The sequence below is a fragment of the Tyto alba genome, unplaced genomic scaffold (assembly GCF_018691265.1).
Source record: "Tyto alba isolate M040663 unplaced genomic scaffold, T.alba_DEE_v4.0 Super-Scaffold_2, whole genome shotgun sequence".
Lineage (NCBI taxonomy): Eukaryota > Metazoa > Chordata > Aves > Strigiformes > Tytonidae > Tyto > Tyto alba.
Window position 1 is genome coordinate 27248706 of NW_024881282.1, and position 14936 is coordinate 27263641.

The following is a 14936-nucleotide window of genomic DNA, read 5'->3' on the forward strand; positions in this document are numbered from 1 at the left end:
TCTACATCTCTGAGCAGCCTTGCTTTTAAGCATTGTCTTTTGGGTACCCTGCTGAGCAGCTTGCTGCATTGCTCTAGTGTGAATGGAAGTTTTACAAAGGGCTTGCAGTACATATTCCCATGTTAGAAAGCATTTAAATGGAGTTCATGGTTTTCATCAGGATGGAATAAAGTGAGCAAATACTGTGTCATAGGTGCCAACTCTATTCAAACATTTGAAAACATATATTAAACATATCTGATATCCCAATATATTAATTGTGAACTATAATTAACTTCAGTGATTCTAAAATGCCTGTTTTATCCATTGAGAAGTGGTCATTTTAGATTTTTCCTCATTTTATTAAGTTTAACATTATTCCGTCTCCTTTTGAAACTCCCTGGAAAATTTTTTATTTAGGAAAAATTCTTGTAAAATTAATTGAGAAGGAAAGTTCTACTCGAATGATAGTAAGAATTCATAGTGGAAAATCACACTTAATGTAATGCGACAAGAAAGGGGAGAATAAATATTAACAAGCTCCCTTTTAAAATAGAAATAAAACCTAGTTACTTACCCTTGGTCGCGTGCCCTTATTCGACTATGAGTTAAAATCTTGTCATAGTGAGCAGAAGCAGCTGCTTGTTCAAAAGCAGACAACAAAAAACCTGAAAAGGCGAATAAGAAAAAGATCTTCATCTTTAGTCCTCTGTTGCTTCTGGCAAGTCTAGGAGAGAGAACTGGCAAAGGGTCTGGAGAACTGACAATTTATATACATGTTGGAAGGTGGTGGGAGGGAACCACAGGATCAACCTGAAACTTCGTACCACCCTCCTTAGAACAGCAGCTTTCACTGCCAGCTTCTGTAACCTAAATTAGTTCCATACGTTAACCATATAAACCATTTTTTTAATCCCCAATTGACTAATTTCTTCCTTATTACAGAAGGCTTAACATTTCATTCAGCTGACACAACAGAAGAGAAAGTTTGAGAAGTTGAGACTTCTATGAGTATGATCTGATATTTATAGCACTAAAGCATCCAGAGATCATGATTGTTGCGTGTGGTTTTGCTGAAACCCAGAGGAAGATATTGTTTGTTCTCCTAAGAACTGCACTGGTTTCCTTTGTTTTCCATGTCCTCACAGTTATCAGCTATGAGCTGTTTGACTAGTGAAGTTAATGAAATTTCCAAACAATACTGTTGTCAATAACCTGGAATAGCATTTTGTCTTGAGAAAAAAAAGCTGTATTAACACACATTCTAATTATGAATTAGTTACACAATCAAATGCAGTATTTGATTAAATGTTAATTTTAATTATAATAATAACAGTTGCTATTACATAATGCTTTTATTCAGAGCTTTATGTAATCATATAAAAATCACTGAGTATCTGAAAACTTTAATATATACTTTTCTATACTTATTAGACAGTCCTTGGGACTCTCTTGTGAAATAAATGGAAAATGTAACACTGAGCTGTAAATGAGGGAACTGAGGCAGAAGGGTGAAGTGACAGGTTCAAGCCTCCAGGGAAGTGGCAGGTTTAAGGCTCCAGGAACAGTTTGCACTCGGACTATAATCCAGGAATTTTTATGTCAAGGAAAAAATCTGCCATTTATTTAGAAGTGTTTGCAAATGAATCTAATTTCAGGGTATAGCCTATCGGTCATTTCAGACCTTTATGAAATTAAGGTGAGTTCTAATGCCAGTACTTTGCTGTAGTTTCTTCCTCAAAACCGGAGAGAGTAATGATGTGAATATCTGGCAATGGATGCAGTATTGGACTGACACACTGGGACCAGCCTCTCACTATAGAACAAACAGAAATGGAGGAGGCAGACACAATGACTATTTCCTATATACCACCATAGGTAGAGATTGTAACTAGGTATATAGACTATATTTTATGATTAAGGTCATGTCCTACATAACCATAGCTCTTCAAGGTTTCTTAGGTTAAGAGCAGCGGCATTTGGTTAAATGGTCAGTGGACTTCTCTACTGCAACCTGCACTCATCCTACCTGCAAATGACTCAAGATAGCTCATGGAAGTATCAGCATCTCTAGACTCACTGTGTGTGAACTCAGTAAAACACCATGCCTGAAACTATCACCATCAGAGCAGCTGATGGAGGTGATGGGTCACCTCTGTGATACAGTATTTCAAGTTTTAGGAGAATGTCACTGATGAGCTCCTACTACTCTCAGAGTTTTTTATCTATTTCTGGTCTTTGCAGCAAGAGATACAGTGAGAAATATCACTTCTAAATTCTTAAATGTCTAGCTATGATATTTCAAGCTGCTAATTGGCCTCGGCTGATTGCACTTTGCAGTTCTCAATCTACAGATATAAAAAAAAATAGAAAATATTTTTATTAAAGTAACTCGACAAACTTCAGAAAGTCTCAAAACTATCCCAGTAACCTGTCTTCTGTGCTTCCCTCCTGAGTCTCTCAACTCCTAGCATAGCTCATGTTCTTCTCTTCCACACTTACCACATAGCATCAAAAAATTAGTAGAAATTAATGTTGTTGCTGAGGTCCTGTTGTTTAAAGAGCTATCCATGACAATTAAAGGAGCAATCTGGGCAGGGCAAGTATTTTTATTTCCACATTTTTCCAGCTTTCTTACTAGTGACCCACTCTCAAATCACAGAGAACCCCATTTGTTCTCTGCATAGAGTACAGTAGGCTATAATTCTTAAACTGGTAGTTCTTATTAATAATACCTTACTCTTCTCTGTTTCCACCTGTCTTTGATTGTGATAGGAGCAGGATATAATGGCAGTAAATAATGATCCTAAGCCCATTCAGCTTCCCACTTCTGTAATTAATGTTATAAAATTCCCCTTTCCACTACAGAGGTATAGAAGAAAAGATCTGAGTGATTGTTATATGTCAAAATTAATATCAAACATGGTGACAGAGGTAATAGGACAGCACAGAAAGTAGTGATGAAGAAATATGCAGATATAAAGCCATCTTAATTAACAAAATGAAATGATTATCAACATTAAATCTTATAGCAACCCTGGTGACATCATCATATTTGATGAGGAAAATGTTAGTAAAAAATAGTCAGTGCAGACAAAGCTCACTGAAATAAAATAGCATGAAGAAAAAAATGTTCATAAGCTTGACTTTCTGAAAAATCGCTAAATCATTGAATGAGTTGTTCTGGTGAGTGGTGTAAAAATACACAGATCCTAAAATTGATAAAGCTCATCTTTAACTGGAAATTAGTTTTTGAAAAATTATCGTCCCAATAGAAATTGCACAAATTTATGATTCATTAGCCTGGATATAAAAACAAATAATGAAGCCAGGTTCTGTTTTGCCTGTGATATAATGGCATGCTGAACAACACACCAGAGTAATAATTTTCTAATTTGCCAACTAAAATACTGTTCTGATTAATCAGTACTTTATTCACTTGTGCTCATTGCTACTTTATTTATTTTAATTTGTTCTTTATTTAGCAAGGCATCTATGCCACCAAGTAGCCACCTTAAGTTTTTTCTCCCTTTGGCTAAATACTTTGTGCAATATTACACTTCCTAAGGAATGTGATGTTGAAATTCTAATTATAAATATTGAAGAGCTAATTATAAAATGCAATAAAACACCTAATGGCTGTGAATTATTATTGTAATAACAGATATTTTTCTTATCCACAGCAGAAGAAGCATTTCCAAAGAAATACATGGTACAAGTATAGAACAAGTGCTGATTTTCATCTTCCACAAAAAGTAAATAGTGTCAGAAAGAAAATTCTAAAGGTATCTGTTATTCTGAATTGTTTCTTGTATTTCTCTAGAGACCTCTAGTGGAGAAAACTCTGTAAAAGTAGTCTTTTCAAAGCTGCATTGTGTTTACACTAAGAATTTATTTTATGATAAAGCAGTTTGTTTTATTTTTTCTAAAGAAGATTAGTCTAATTATATGATGTAAGACTCCTTGCACTGAAATATTTAGGGGTTTGAATAAGTGTCTTTACATCAAATTGAAGTAACAGAAGTATCTACTAGTCACTTGTAGGTAATTCTACTGATGATGTGCAGAAATTTAGCAAATAAGAATGGAAAGAAATTAAAGATTCTTCAAATACTCTATTCCCAGTTAAAACCTGCAGATATTTCAGATCACTTACAATGTGTGTCATCTCTTATACATATTCTGCTTCTTTATTTTATAACTAGTTTATGTGCTTACATTTCTGTTGTGTGAGTGTATGTGGTCTCAGTGGAAAGAGCAAATGGGCAAAAAACTTTTAAGGTTAAAAGAGAGACTCCCTCTATACTGCAGCTGTTGCTTGATCCTTAGTTTTCCTTGGAAACCTTGATTCAGAAAATCTGGGACTTGTGTCATTAACTTCATTTAGATTAGCAATTTGTATCTGGAGTAACCTTCAGTTTGTTTTTAGCAATGACATTGATATGTACTAGAAGAACCCAAGAAACCCGTTGTTGTTTTGGACAAACTAATAGGTTGATGCTAACAGGAGTATAAGAAATTTAATGTTTGTAAGTGCAAGGTGATACACCTTAGAAGTAAATGGTTTAGTTGTAAAAGAGTTCCATGCCAGTCACAGTCAGGGCATGTGGTTTTTCTGCATATATGCCTTACAGGATTGTTGTAAGGGAGCTGCAGTCAGCAAAAAAAATATTTAACACCTGGTGGTTTACTGCAGCACCACTTGTGAACCCCATCAAGTAAAGCATGAAAAAAACATGTAGAAAATCTTCTGTTTCCTTGAGAATATCTAACAGAGAATCACTGCAGATAAAGATGTAAAGCGTAAACAGTTTAATTCAGTAAGAATTTGTACCTGATGGGGATTTGGACCAGATACTTCAAAAAAAAAAAAAAAAACAAAAACCCAAAAACCGCAGAGCATGGTAAGCCTGGTTACCGACACAAAATACCATGAGAAGGGAGTTCCCCTGGTGTAGTGAAGGACCCAGCAGTGCTTAGACCGTATGCAGCCTGGTTTCCACACAAACTCATATAATATGTGGGGGTTTTAAACATTGAGTAGAGGGTAAATGGCTTGATGTTTACATCTATACACAGAAATCCAGAGCTATAAATACCTAATAATATATAACAATAATAATAGCAATAATAATAATAGTGATAGTGATGGTGATTAATGATAGTGATAATAATAACTTAAGAGAAAGTTTTTAAAGGAATAAAATCAAGCTTGGTGTGACTGAAGGCAAGATCACTGCCTGGCAAATATTTGCTGATCTCAACTACTTCTTTCCTTTTGACACTTACCTATCATCACAAATGAGAAATGGAAATAAACCTCAAGGAAGTAACTAGGAAAGACTTGATGGTGGGTCCTGTGAAGAGGATGATCATAAGTGCATAGGTTGATAGTCATAGTCAGTCTTGTTTGGAAATTAAAATTAAATATTCCAAGAAAGGTCCTAATTTTTTCATCCACTATCACCAGTATTTAGATGTTAATAAACATTCTAAAGTTACCCACTATTTTTCTGTCAGATTAGGATTTTACTTTAAGGTATCCTTTAAGGTATCCTAACTCACTTCTGAAACATCATGACCCTGCTCAACTGATGATTTTTCATGTGATCACTTTTCAAACTAGGGTTCATATCATCTAAATTTATCCATCTCAAAGATAAAGCTAGGCATCTTGGCTCCTCTCTTATCCCAGATGGAGAGTGGCAATTCAGATTTTAGGTGTGGATGATTTCTGTTCTGTAAGTACCTCTCTCCTCTAGCAGCAGAGTGAATGAGGTGACCAGTTTGAAGTAGATTCCTAACATTTAGGCAGCCCATGTGAGAAGAATCCCACCACTTTGCATCCTTTCTTGGGTGCTTTTTTTTGGGGGGAATAGGCACTTAGAAATGTAATATGTTGAATAAGATTACTTTTCAGTACCATATGTTTTCTGGTGATCAGCTGGTTTATTACCTTTTTCCTCTACTATTTCCCAACCTAAGGAGTAGACCCACAGGTGCTCTTACTGGCATTCTGCCTAAATTTTCACTTTTATTAACATCATCCTATTAAGTATATCTACACCACACCTGCAGGAGCTAATTAATTTTCCTCCTGTTGTTGAGTTTATTTATTCAAATGATTTTAAACTCTTTTCATAGATCTCAAGTTTCTCATTGCCAAGCTGTACAATTTGAATCTTCCAATGTTTCCCCGTTATGTTTACCCATCCTTGCATATCCTTGGAAACTATAGGTGTTTATTTTTTAGGCAACAGAAGCTGTAAAATCAATCTGAACCCTTAGAAAGTGTTATTTTATAGTCATATTCTGATGGGAGAAAAGATACTTCTAATTTTTAAAGTATCATAGTACATACTACCGTTTTTGTTTATTAAAAAAGTATTCTATAATGTTTATGCATAATCATTAAATTTAAAATGTAATGATCCTAGATGTGATTCTAAACTAAGACTTATAATATCTAATATGCCTTTTTTTTTTTCTTTAGGAAACCATTGATTAATATCGATTTATGATTCCAGAGAATGAATATTTCTAATAAACCCCTCATAAGCTTTTTGTAGAATGGACTAGGCCTTCTTATGTATTTTGGGAAAAATCTACAGCCCTAAACATCAAAATAGTCTGCTTTCTCTGTGTCAAAGTGACACTAGAGATCCCAACATATGAATTGTTATTTACTGACATGTGCATATGGCAATATTTTATAAAAAATGACAGTTCAGCATAAGTTACATGGTTTTATTCCACAATATTGATCTACATATTCAGCTCAGTTACTCTGAAAAATACAATAAGCATGCAAACTCGTCAGGAAATGGGAATGTTGATTCCTCATCAAACAGCAGGTGATGCTGTTGCCACAGACAGTTTTCTTCCTTAGAGAATGAGCACATCATCTGATAATGCAGCCTGAGATAAGATCCACAGTATTAACACGTTCTTGTGCACAGCACATGGTAAGTGTCAGTGCAACACTGACATAAAAGTTTTATGAACAAATCAATAGGAGTTAATAAGTGCAGCTGTGGAATGTAGTACATGGTCCTGAGGAAGCACCAAACACCTACATCAAGGGTGCTTGTGCTGTCGCCCTCTAATATTTCAAGGTTGCCCTGGTATTAGAGTGCCCTGCTGTGATAGTGAATTACATTGTGTGTCCACTGTCTCTATTCTTTACTGCTTAAAGATAAAAAACAAACAAACAAACAAAAATCCTACAAGTCAGCCAGTACCATCCAGTTTAGTCAGATAACATGTCTCCTTGTAAATATTTTTTTTTGGTTGAGGTTAAAATGACAGCAAATTGTCAGTAATATGCATTCTAAATGGCCCAATTAAATGCTTATTTACTCTGCTGGGAAGATTTTACAGATTCAAAGGTCATTTAATTTATTCCAGTGAAGGTAAAAGTTACCACACTTCTAGTTAATCAAAAGGCCATTTATTGGAGTGTCTGCATTGTCAGGAACACTAAGGAGGGGTATGAAGGATATATATTTAAAAAATGGTAGCTCTTTCATCTGTTTTGAATTTTGTGGTGGTCACTATCAACTTAAGCTAAAATTCTAAGCTTCTTGTTATTTATAGACTGTACAATCCTGACCACTATGAGTCCTTCTTGTTACAGCCTGGCTTTGTGACATAGACTCTATGGCTTCTAGGGTATGAATCAAAACTGTAAGAAAGCTACTGGAATTTATACGGGGGGATGGTGTGTGGACATTGAGAAAGCTTTGTATAAGAAATCAAGAAAATAATCAGCATTTAAGATGAAATAGATCTTTTAAATTAGGCCTTTGATCACATCAATAAGACTATAATAATAAAAGAACCAGTATAGCTTTGCACTGAGTATAATGTAGAGAGACTTAGAAGTAGCTCCAAATGAAACAAATACTTCCAGCTTTTATAAGGTGATGATGTTAAACAAAGGGAAAAGTGGCATTCTGGAAGATGTGAAAAAAAGGCTTACCAAAATTGAGATGCAGTGAAACTTAAAAGCTTAACTTGCTCAAGTTGAGCTGCTGGTTGTGAAATGTTTGGAAGATAACTGGATTTGACATTAAAATGCAGGTTCAACAATGATTTTTTTCTCAAGTTTCAAGTGCATATGCCATAGCAAAATAAATTCATTCTTATTGCTAAGTAAAGGATGTAGTAGTGTCAACTGAATGTGGGAAAAGACAAGTGGTCTAGGCATCTAGATGCATTTTTTGGAGAATTATCTGTCAAATTCTCAAAGATTTCTGGAAGTAGAACCATTAATATTATTAGCAAGATCTAAAAGTACCTCCAGTTCAGATTATTTTTTGAACTAGAAGCAATGTGCCTTGACTTTAGAAGTCATTGCATGAACTGAATGCAAGACTAATCACTGATAACGTAGTGTGTTACAAGCAGAACTGGGAGCCCAGGGAGTGGTAAAGGTTCTGTGATCCCCTCAGGTTAAATTAAGGTGAAATGACACCAAACAACCAGTTAAAAATGTTTTACTTGTGGTAGAAACAAATTAAACTTGGAAAATGATCATTAGCAATGTGGTCTCTTATTGATAAATCTATAAGAAAGAAAAGAAAGGAAAGAAAATAAAAGGAAAAGAGAGGAAGAGAGAGAAAATGAGTCAGGTTCACCACCCAGGTTCCAGCATTGTCTCAGGTCTAGTTATCTTGGGTGGTGGGTACACATATAGCAATTTTTTCTGTTTCCTTTTAAGTTCATCTTACCAGCTGATTAGCATACTAGACAAAGGGAGGCAGGAATTCCACCAACTCATTTCCTGAGACATGAGGAAACGGTGGGACATGGGTTCTGTATATGCACTGAGGGGAATGGGGTGCACCAACCCCCTTGCTCAACTGAGTCGGTGCTCATGCTCACCTCCCCCATCCCCTGTTTTTTCCTAATTTTTTGCTTAGGTCCATCTGGTGCTGGTTATTTACCTTTCTTATCAGTCTTTTTCCCCAAACATATAGTTTCACTCAGTCTGAACATACAGTTTCACCTAGGCTACGTTTCCTTCTTTTGAGGCTTATCTAAGGAATTTAGCACTACAGCAACAGGGAGGTGAAGCTGTGCATCCTTCAATACACTCCATGTAGCAGCATTCCTTAGACTAATCTCAAAGACCCCAACTCGTCCTTGAGGATTTCTGTGTTGAGGAATGTTTGAGGCATCAATTCCTTCAGTTTCTTACCCAGTAATGAATACTAAAAATAGTTTAAAATATATTTCAGTGAAGAATATATCTCAAAAATCTAATGAAAATTAATATAATTCTATTTGTGAGGTTGATTATAAAACACAGATAAAAATCTTGAGTTTCAAGAGTTGCTGGATATTCCCAACTTCCACTCAAACAGAGCAGGGAGGGATTGGACTTTGGATTCCCACATGGTTTAAAGTATCAGACATCTCTATTTGTCTGACATTCAAGTTTATATTCACTGTCCAGAGCTGAAATTAAATTCAGGGAACCAATTCCAGACATGACAAAATACATTGCCTTCCTTCTTTCTACTTATGTTCCTATCTAGCCTGTTGGGGGGTTCTATAATTTCTGGAGTCAGGACAATTGTCTGGTTTCCCTCCTCTAAAACCAACTATAGTATATGGCACGGATTTCGGGGATTTCTCAGTATGTGGTTAGTCTACTGTATTGTAAGTGTAGAATAAAAAACCAGTACGGGTTCTGAATCAAGGTTTCTTAGTATAAACATTAATTCCAAAAAGTCAGTAGTTTTTCAGAGCCTTGGGGAAGCTTAAATTGTGTAAGCTTTTCTAGGAAACAAACTAGCTCTTCCAGGAATGGAAGTATTTAGGTTTCTAACTTTTAAAAATTATGATTTCATCCAATAATCCCAAAAAATAGTCCTGCTAATAAGAACTCATTGCAGAGGTATTGTCTCGTACCAGTGAGACTCTTCACTGGATTTACATTGGTGCACAAAACAAAACACAATGAAAATGACATCAAAAATCTATTTCCAGTCTCTGTGGCCAGACTGTAGTTCTCCTATACAATGTGATAATGTAATTCAAAACATAAATACCATTGACAAAAATCATTACTATCTTCACCACGAATATTTTCAAATACACCAGTTGTCTTCTGAAGAGCTAAGATGATATGAAAATATGAGTAATTTCACCTTTTTAAAGTAGATCATATAAACCAGCTTGAAGGAAATCAAACTTCTGCCTTTAACTAGATTCCATATAGATCCAGTAAAACACATTTACAGAAAAAGAGTGTTCTCTGGTAGATGAATGTGAGTTTCAGATTTAGATTTCAATTAGCAAGTCATATGAGCACATTTATTACATTTAAGTCTTTTCAAAGCATGCACAGTCAGACTTGATCTGTATTATATGTGTCTAGATGCAGTTCAGCATTTGCACATCAATTTTATTTTTTGTCCTTTCTAAAATATGTGGCTTTTCATAGGAGGTGACATCTACTGTAGCTTTTATTATTAAACTGAAACTTTGTTCGGTTTAAAAACTTCTAAGGCAAAATTACACAAACAAAATCATGCAGAATATAATCTACCTTGAAAAATCAGTAGGTTTAATGCTGTGAGGTTAGAGAAAACTGATTTTCTCCTTGATGTGGGGAGAAGATTGAGGAAAATATTAAGTATATCAGTATTGTATTTTTGAGGGAAAATGAAATCTTTATGTATAATGTCAGGCACACAGTTATTATTTCAGTGGTTACATGGGTTACCATAGCAATACAACCCAGTGGCTTATGAAATACTTTATTTAGCTTAATCACTTGGGGGAGGGGTTTTTGTATTCAGAATCAAGCTCAATCAAAATGACAGAATCATTTTTTCCCCAAAACTACAGTGAACAGCCCATAACTTCACAAAATATGCTAGATACATCTTTTGAAATCAGCCTCGCTTGTACCACTTAATGCATGAATAAATTTTGAAGGACCATGAGTAAATTGCTCGAGTGGTCACTATTCATGTTAAAGGACCTTATCTCTGGCTTTGTGTGATTCCTACCTATTTTGTGCTGCTTGTAGAACACTAAAATTTATAGTGACATGACACAGCTCATTGCTGTGGTTGGCATTGACACTGGTTAAAAACAGCATCCTTGTGAGAGGCAGGTGCAATAGGTAAGGTCAGAAACTGCTTGATACATCTTTAAGTGACACAGCTTACCTGTTTAGCAGGCAATATTCATTGCAAGCAAGTATTTCAGCATCAGATAATCTCTTGCTGCAGAAAAGCTGAATTAATAGGAATTGGAATGTAATATTGTCTTTTAGGAGTAAAAACCATGGACCAAGACAAGCATCCACATCCATAGAAGATCAGATGTGTGGCAAATTAAAAATCAGAATTGAAAGTTCATGGAAAGACCTATGTATAAAATTACTGGATTGTTATGTTGATGAACAGAATTGCTCTTTGATTATTCTGTCTCTGAAAAATAAAGTTTTATAATTTCTTATATCACCTATAATATTAAAGTATAAGCCCAAACACTATACTGTTATCTTGGATGCCAGAAATATCTTCCTTGGAGATAACTATTGCAAAAGGAGATGCATTTTTTTTGTGTGTGAGGAATAGCTCTTTTCAATCATTCTTAAAAGTTTATACTAGATTGCTTGAGTGATTGGGTAAATTTATACATTTTGCAGTACAGATGATGCCTTTATATTGCTAAAGAGTATAGTACAGATGGGACAAATATGGTTGATCATTAAATAAATTTTAACTCCACTGATGTTGTGGTTTGAGCCTGGTCGGTAATCAACCACCACAGCTGGTCACCCTCTCTTCCCCCTCCCCAGCTGGGAATGGGAGAGGGAATTAGAGGGGTAAAGGGAGACTCACAGGTTGAGATAGGAACAGTTTAATAATGGTAATAAATAATGGTATTACCAATTACTGATTTTCCCTGTGGGAGGTGATGAAGCCACAACACGAAGACAAAAAAGTAATCAAAAGTAAACAAAGGTAATCAAAAGAGACTTCAGGGCCTTGAGATAGTTGGTAAGGGAGTCTGGATCACAGGTAATTTTTCCTCTATACTTTCAGTCACAGACAACAACATTAGAAGGATCAGATGGACCCAGTCTATGAATACATGGCTCCGTGGCTGGTATTACCACCAGAATTTGGGGTTTTTTGATAACAGGATGGCCTACACTGCACCAGGCCTGCTGGCATCAGATGGGATTCACCTTTCCTAAAGGGGGAAAGGGTTCTTATTTCATGAGGTAGTGGGGCTCATTGAGAGAGTTTTAAACTAGACTTGAAGGTAGAGGGGGATAATATGCCTGTCCATGACAAGCTGTGAGATGACATGCCAAGGTTAGGGAGACAGGCTGCTAGCAAGGGCCCACAGCCTGTTTCTCTAAGACATGCTGTGTACACTTCTTTTGTGGCTTTTTCAACTCTGTGAGATCCTGCATTTCTTTCATTTACTCAGCTGGTAAATTAAGATCATTGCTGCTTTTATATGCATAGACAGTGAAGGAAAATGGCCATTGACCGATTGACTATAATACAGATAGCAATTTCATAGCTTTGATTACAAAGATAAATGTTTCCTACTAATAATTGATTTTGGCTCCTTCCTGTGTGTTTGCATGTTTTGTTCTACTGATGGATTTTGACTCTTATACTTACTTGTATATTTTGTTTTTTAGCATGGTGGGTGTATCAGCATTAGGGAAAAATGACTGGTTTTGAAGTGCAAATTTTTTTTCTAGAGATACAAGTTGACTTTCAGCAGTAATAATACAAACAGTGTGGATCCTTACTGGGCAAGTTAGATAGTTAAATAATTATTCCATGATTAAAATAGCCTTGAGGTTTTCTTCTTCAAATACAAATAGGAAAATCCAAGGATTCTGAAGTCTATTACTTCTGAAACTGCATGCAAAAGGTCCTAATCTGAGTGTGCTGATTTTATCTGTCATAAATATGTTTAAAATTTCAAATGAAAAAATTCATTATTGTCAAAGAGGTGGCAATGATGAGTAGATAAAACAAGGATATAAAATAATTGTTCTTTACAGCTGCATTGATGAACTGTTGTGATAAATCTGGATAAAACATATGTAGAGAACAAGAAAAAATATTTTTTGGAAAGCACAAAAATTTAGACAATTTTGATGACTTTCGTGTCTGATGTGGAAAAGAGGATGATCATTGTTTTTAGAGAAAAAAAAAAAAAAAAAAGAAAAAGAAGCATTAATCTCACCTAGCTTTAGACATTTAAAGTTAGATATCTAAATCCCCTGGCTTTTTTACATTTAATGTAGTGAAATGAGCCTTTTCAGAGGTCTTAATTTATCTTGGGAAGGCTCATGTTCTAATAATACCTCTTTTCTTGTAGCGAGGTGGATGTTGGTCTCTTTTCCCAAGTAACAAGCGATCGGGCAAGAAGAAATATCCTGAAGTTGCAACAGGAGAGGTTTAGATTGGATATTAGGAAAACTTTATTCACTGAAATGATTGTCAAGCACTGAAACAGGATGCCCAGGGAAGTGGCTGAGTCACCATCACTGGAGGTGTTTAAAAGTTCTATAAAGGTGGTGCTTAGGCACCTCATTCAGTGGTGGGCTTGGCTGTGTTAGGTTAATGGCTAGACTCAGTGATCTTGAAGGTCTTTTCCAACCTAAATGACTCTATGAATCTGTGATTCTTTCCACTAAGTACAAAAGAAGCATAAGTTGGCATTTAACTTTTAATCACTTAAGTTAGGGTGGAAGAACATATACTTTGAATACTCTACAAGAAAAAAAATGATGGTGAGAACACTGAATATGAAACTGACATTATAAAGCACGAGAAAGTGTGCTTTTAGGAAATTCCAAACTGAGACTTTGGGATTAAGAAAAAAAGAAAAAAAAATACTATGGGAAGAAAACTTGAATTTTGTTGTCATCTTGGACTCTTTTCTGAAATAAAAAAAGAATAAATGGTACTGTGCTTCTGTTCTTTGCATCCAATTCACAGGTCAATGATACACCCCCATAAAAATTCAGATTGTTTTGAATTATCAGGCAATGAATGTTATAGTGATAGTATGCAAGGTATATAGTGCAAAATGTACCCAGACAATTGCATCATGTGAGCTGTAAAACTGCAGGATTTTTTTTTTTTTTTTTTTTTTTTTTTCATATTAGCAGGAAATAGCACTTGTGTATCTAATGACTGCTCCAGTTCTCATTCAAAATAATGGGAATGCCTTATCTTCCAGGAAGCTCTGGATTGTTCACTTAAACATTAAGTCAACAATGTTGTTTGCTTAAATTGTAAGGCTACAGCAGACACTTTTCCATTGTGCTGAAAAGGAGAAAGGAGGAGGTCATGAATGAGTGATGGTTACTGTGTTTGACAGCCTTCCATCTGAAACTGTTTTTTACGGTTGTCAGTTTTCAGAAGCCAGATGTATTTGTCACATACATCTGTTTGTCACAAGAAATGATTATAAAAATATTTCTCAAGTTCTGATGTAATGACTCTTGACATTTACATGTATCAGGCAGCCCATGCAAGAAATTGTCATAATGATAGGTGGGAAAAAGAAGCCAGATGTAAAATTTAAGCCTCTTCTGTAGTGCACTGCAAGTTATAAAGACCATACTTCCATTCATCCAAGGTATAATATGATTTTCTGTGATATGCATCACACACAAAGCATACTGTTGTTGGTAGACATGTATCATATGGTTCTTTCTGTAGAATTTATATTCTAGAAAGATGACTAGAGAATAATAACATTGTGTAAAGATGCTTCCATAAAAAGTGGTTTCTTCTGAGCTGAGTACCCAGAGCTCCTGGGAGTGAGTCTGGATACTTTTTTTCCAGAATTCTGTATTTGAGCAGTTCAGCACAAACTGTCCTTGATGAGAATATGTCATCAAAGATGTATGGAACAATACTTAGTCAGTATTATGTCTTATGCTACTT

General features: G+C 35.3%; 1 protein-coding gene across 10 annotated transcripts in view; it reads right to left on the reverse strand.

The window, feature by feature from the left end:
* The window catches only part of POSTN (periostin), a 37459-nt gene extending 36744 nt beyond the window's left edge, over positions 1 to 715 (reverse strand). For 9 of the 10 annotated variants that reach the window (XM_042793339.1, XM_032982896.2, XM_032982898.2 and 6 more), the window contains exon 1: positions 557 to 703. In XM_042793339.1, the coding sequence (XP_042649273.1) occupies positions 557 to 678 (122 nt within the window). In that variant the 5' untranslated portion in view covers positions 679 to 703. Of the gene's footprint in view, positions 1 to 556 lie in introns of all 10 variants that reach the window. The other variant, XM_032982891.2, reaches the window with a different exon arrangement.
* Positions 716 to 14936: the final 14221 nt, after the last annotated feature.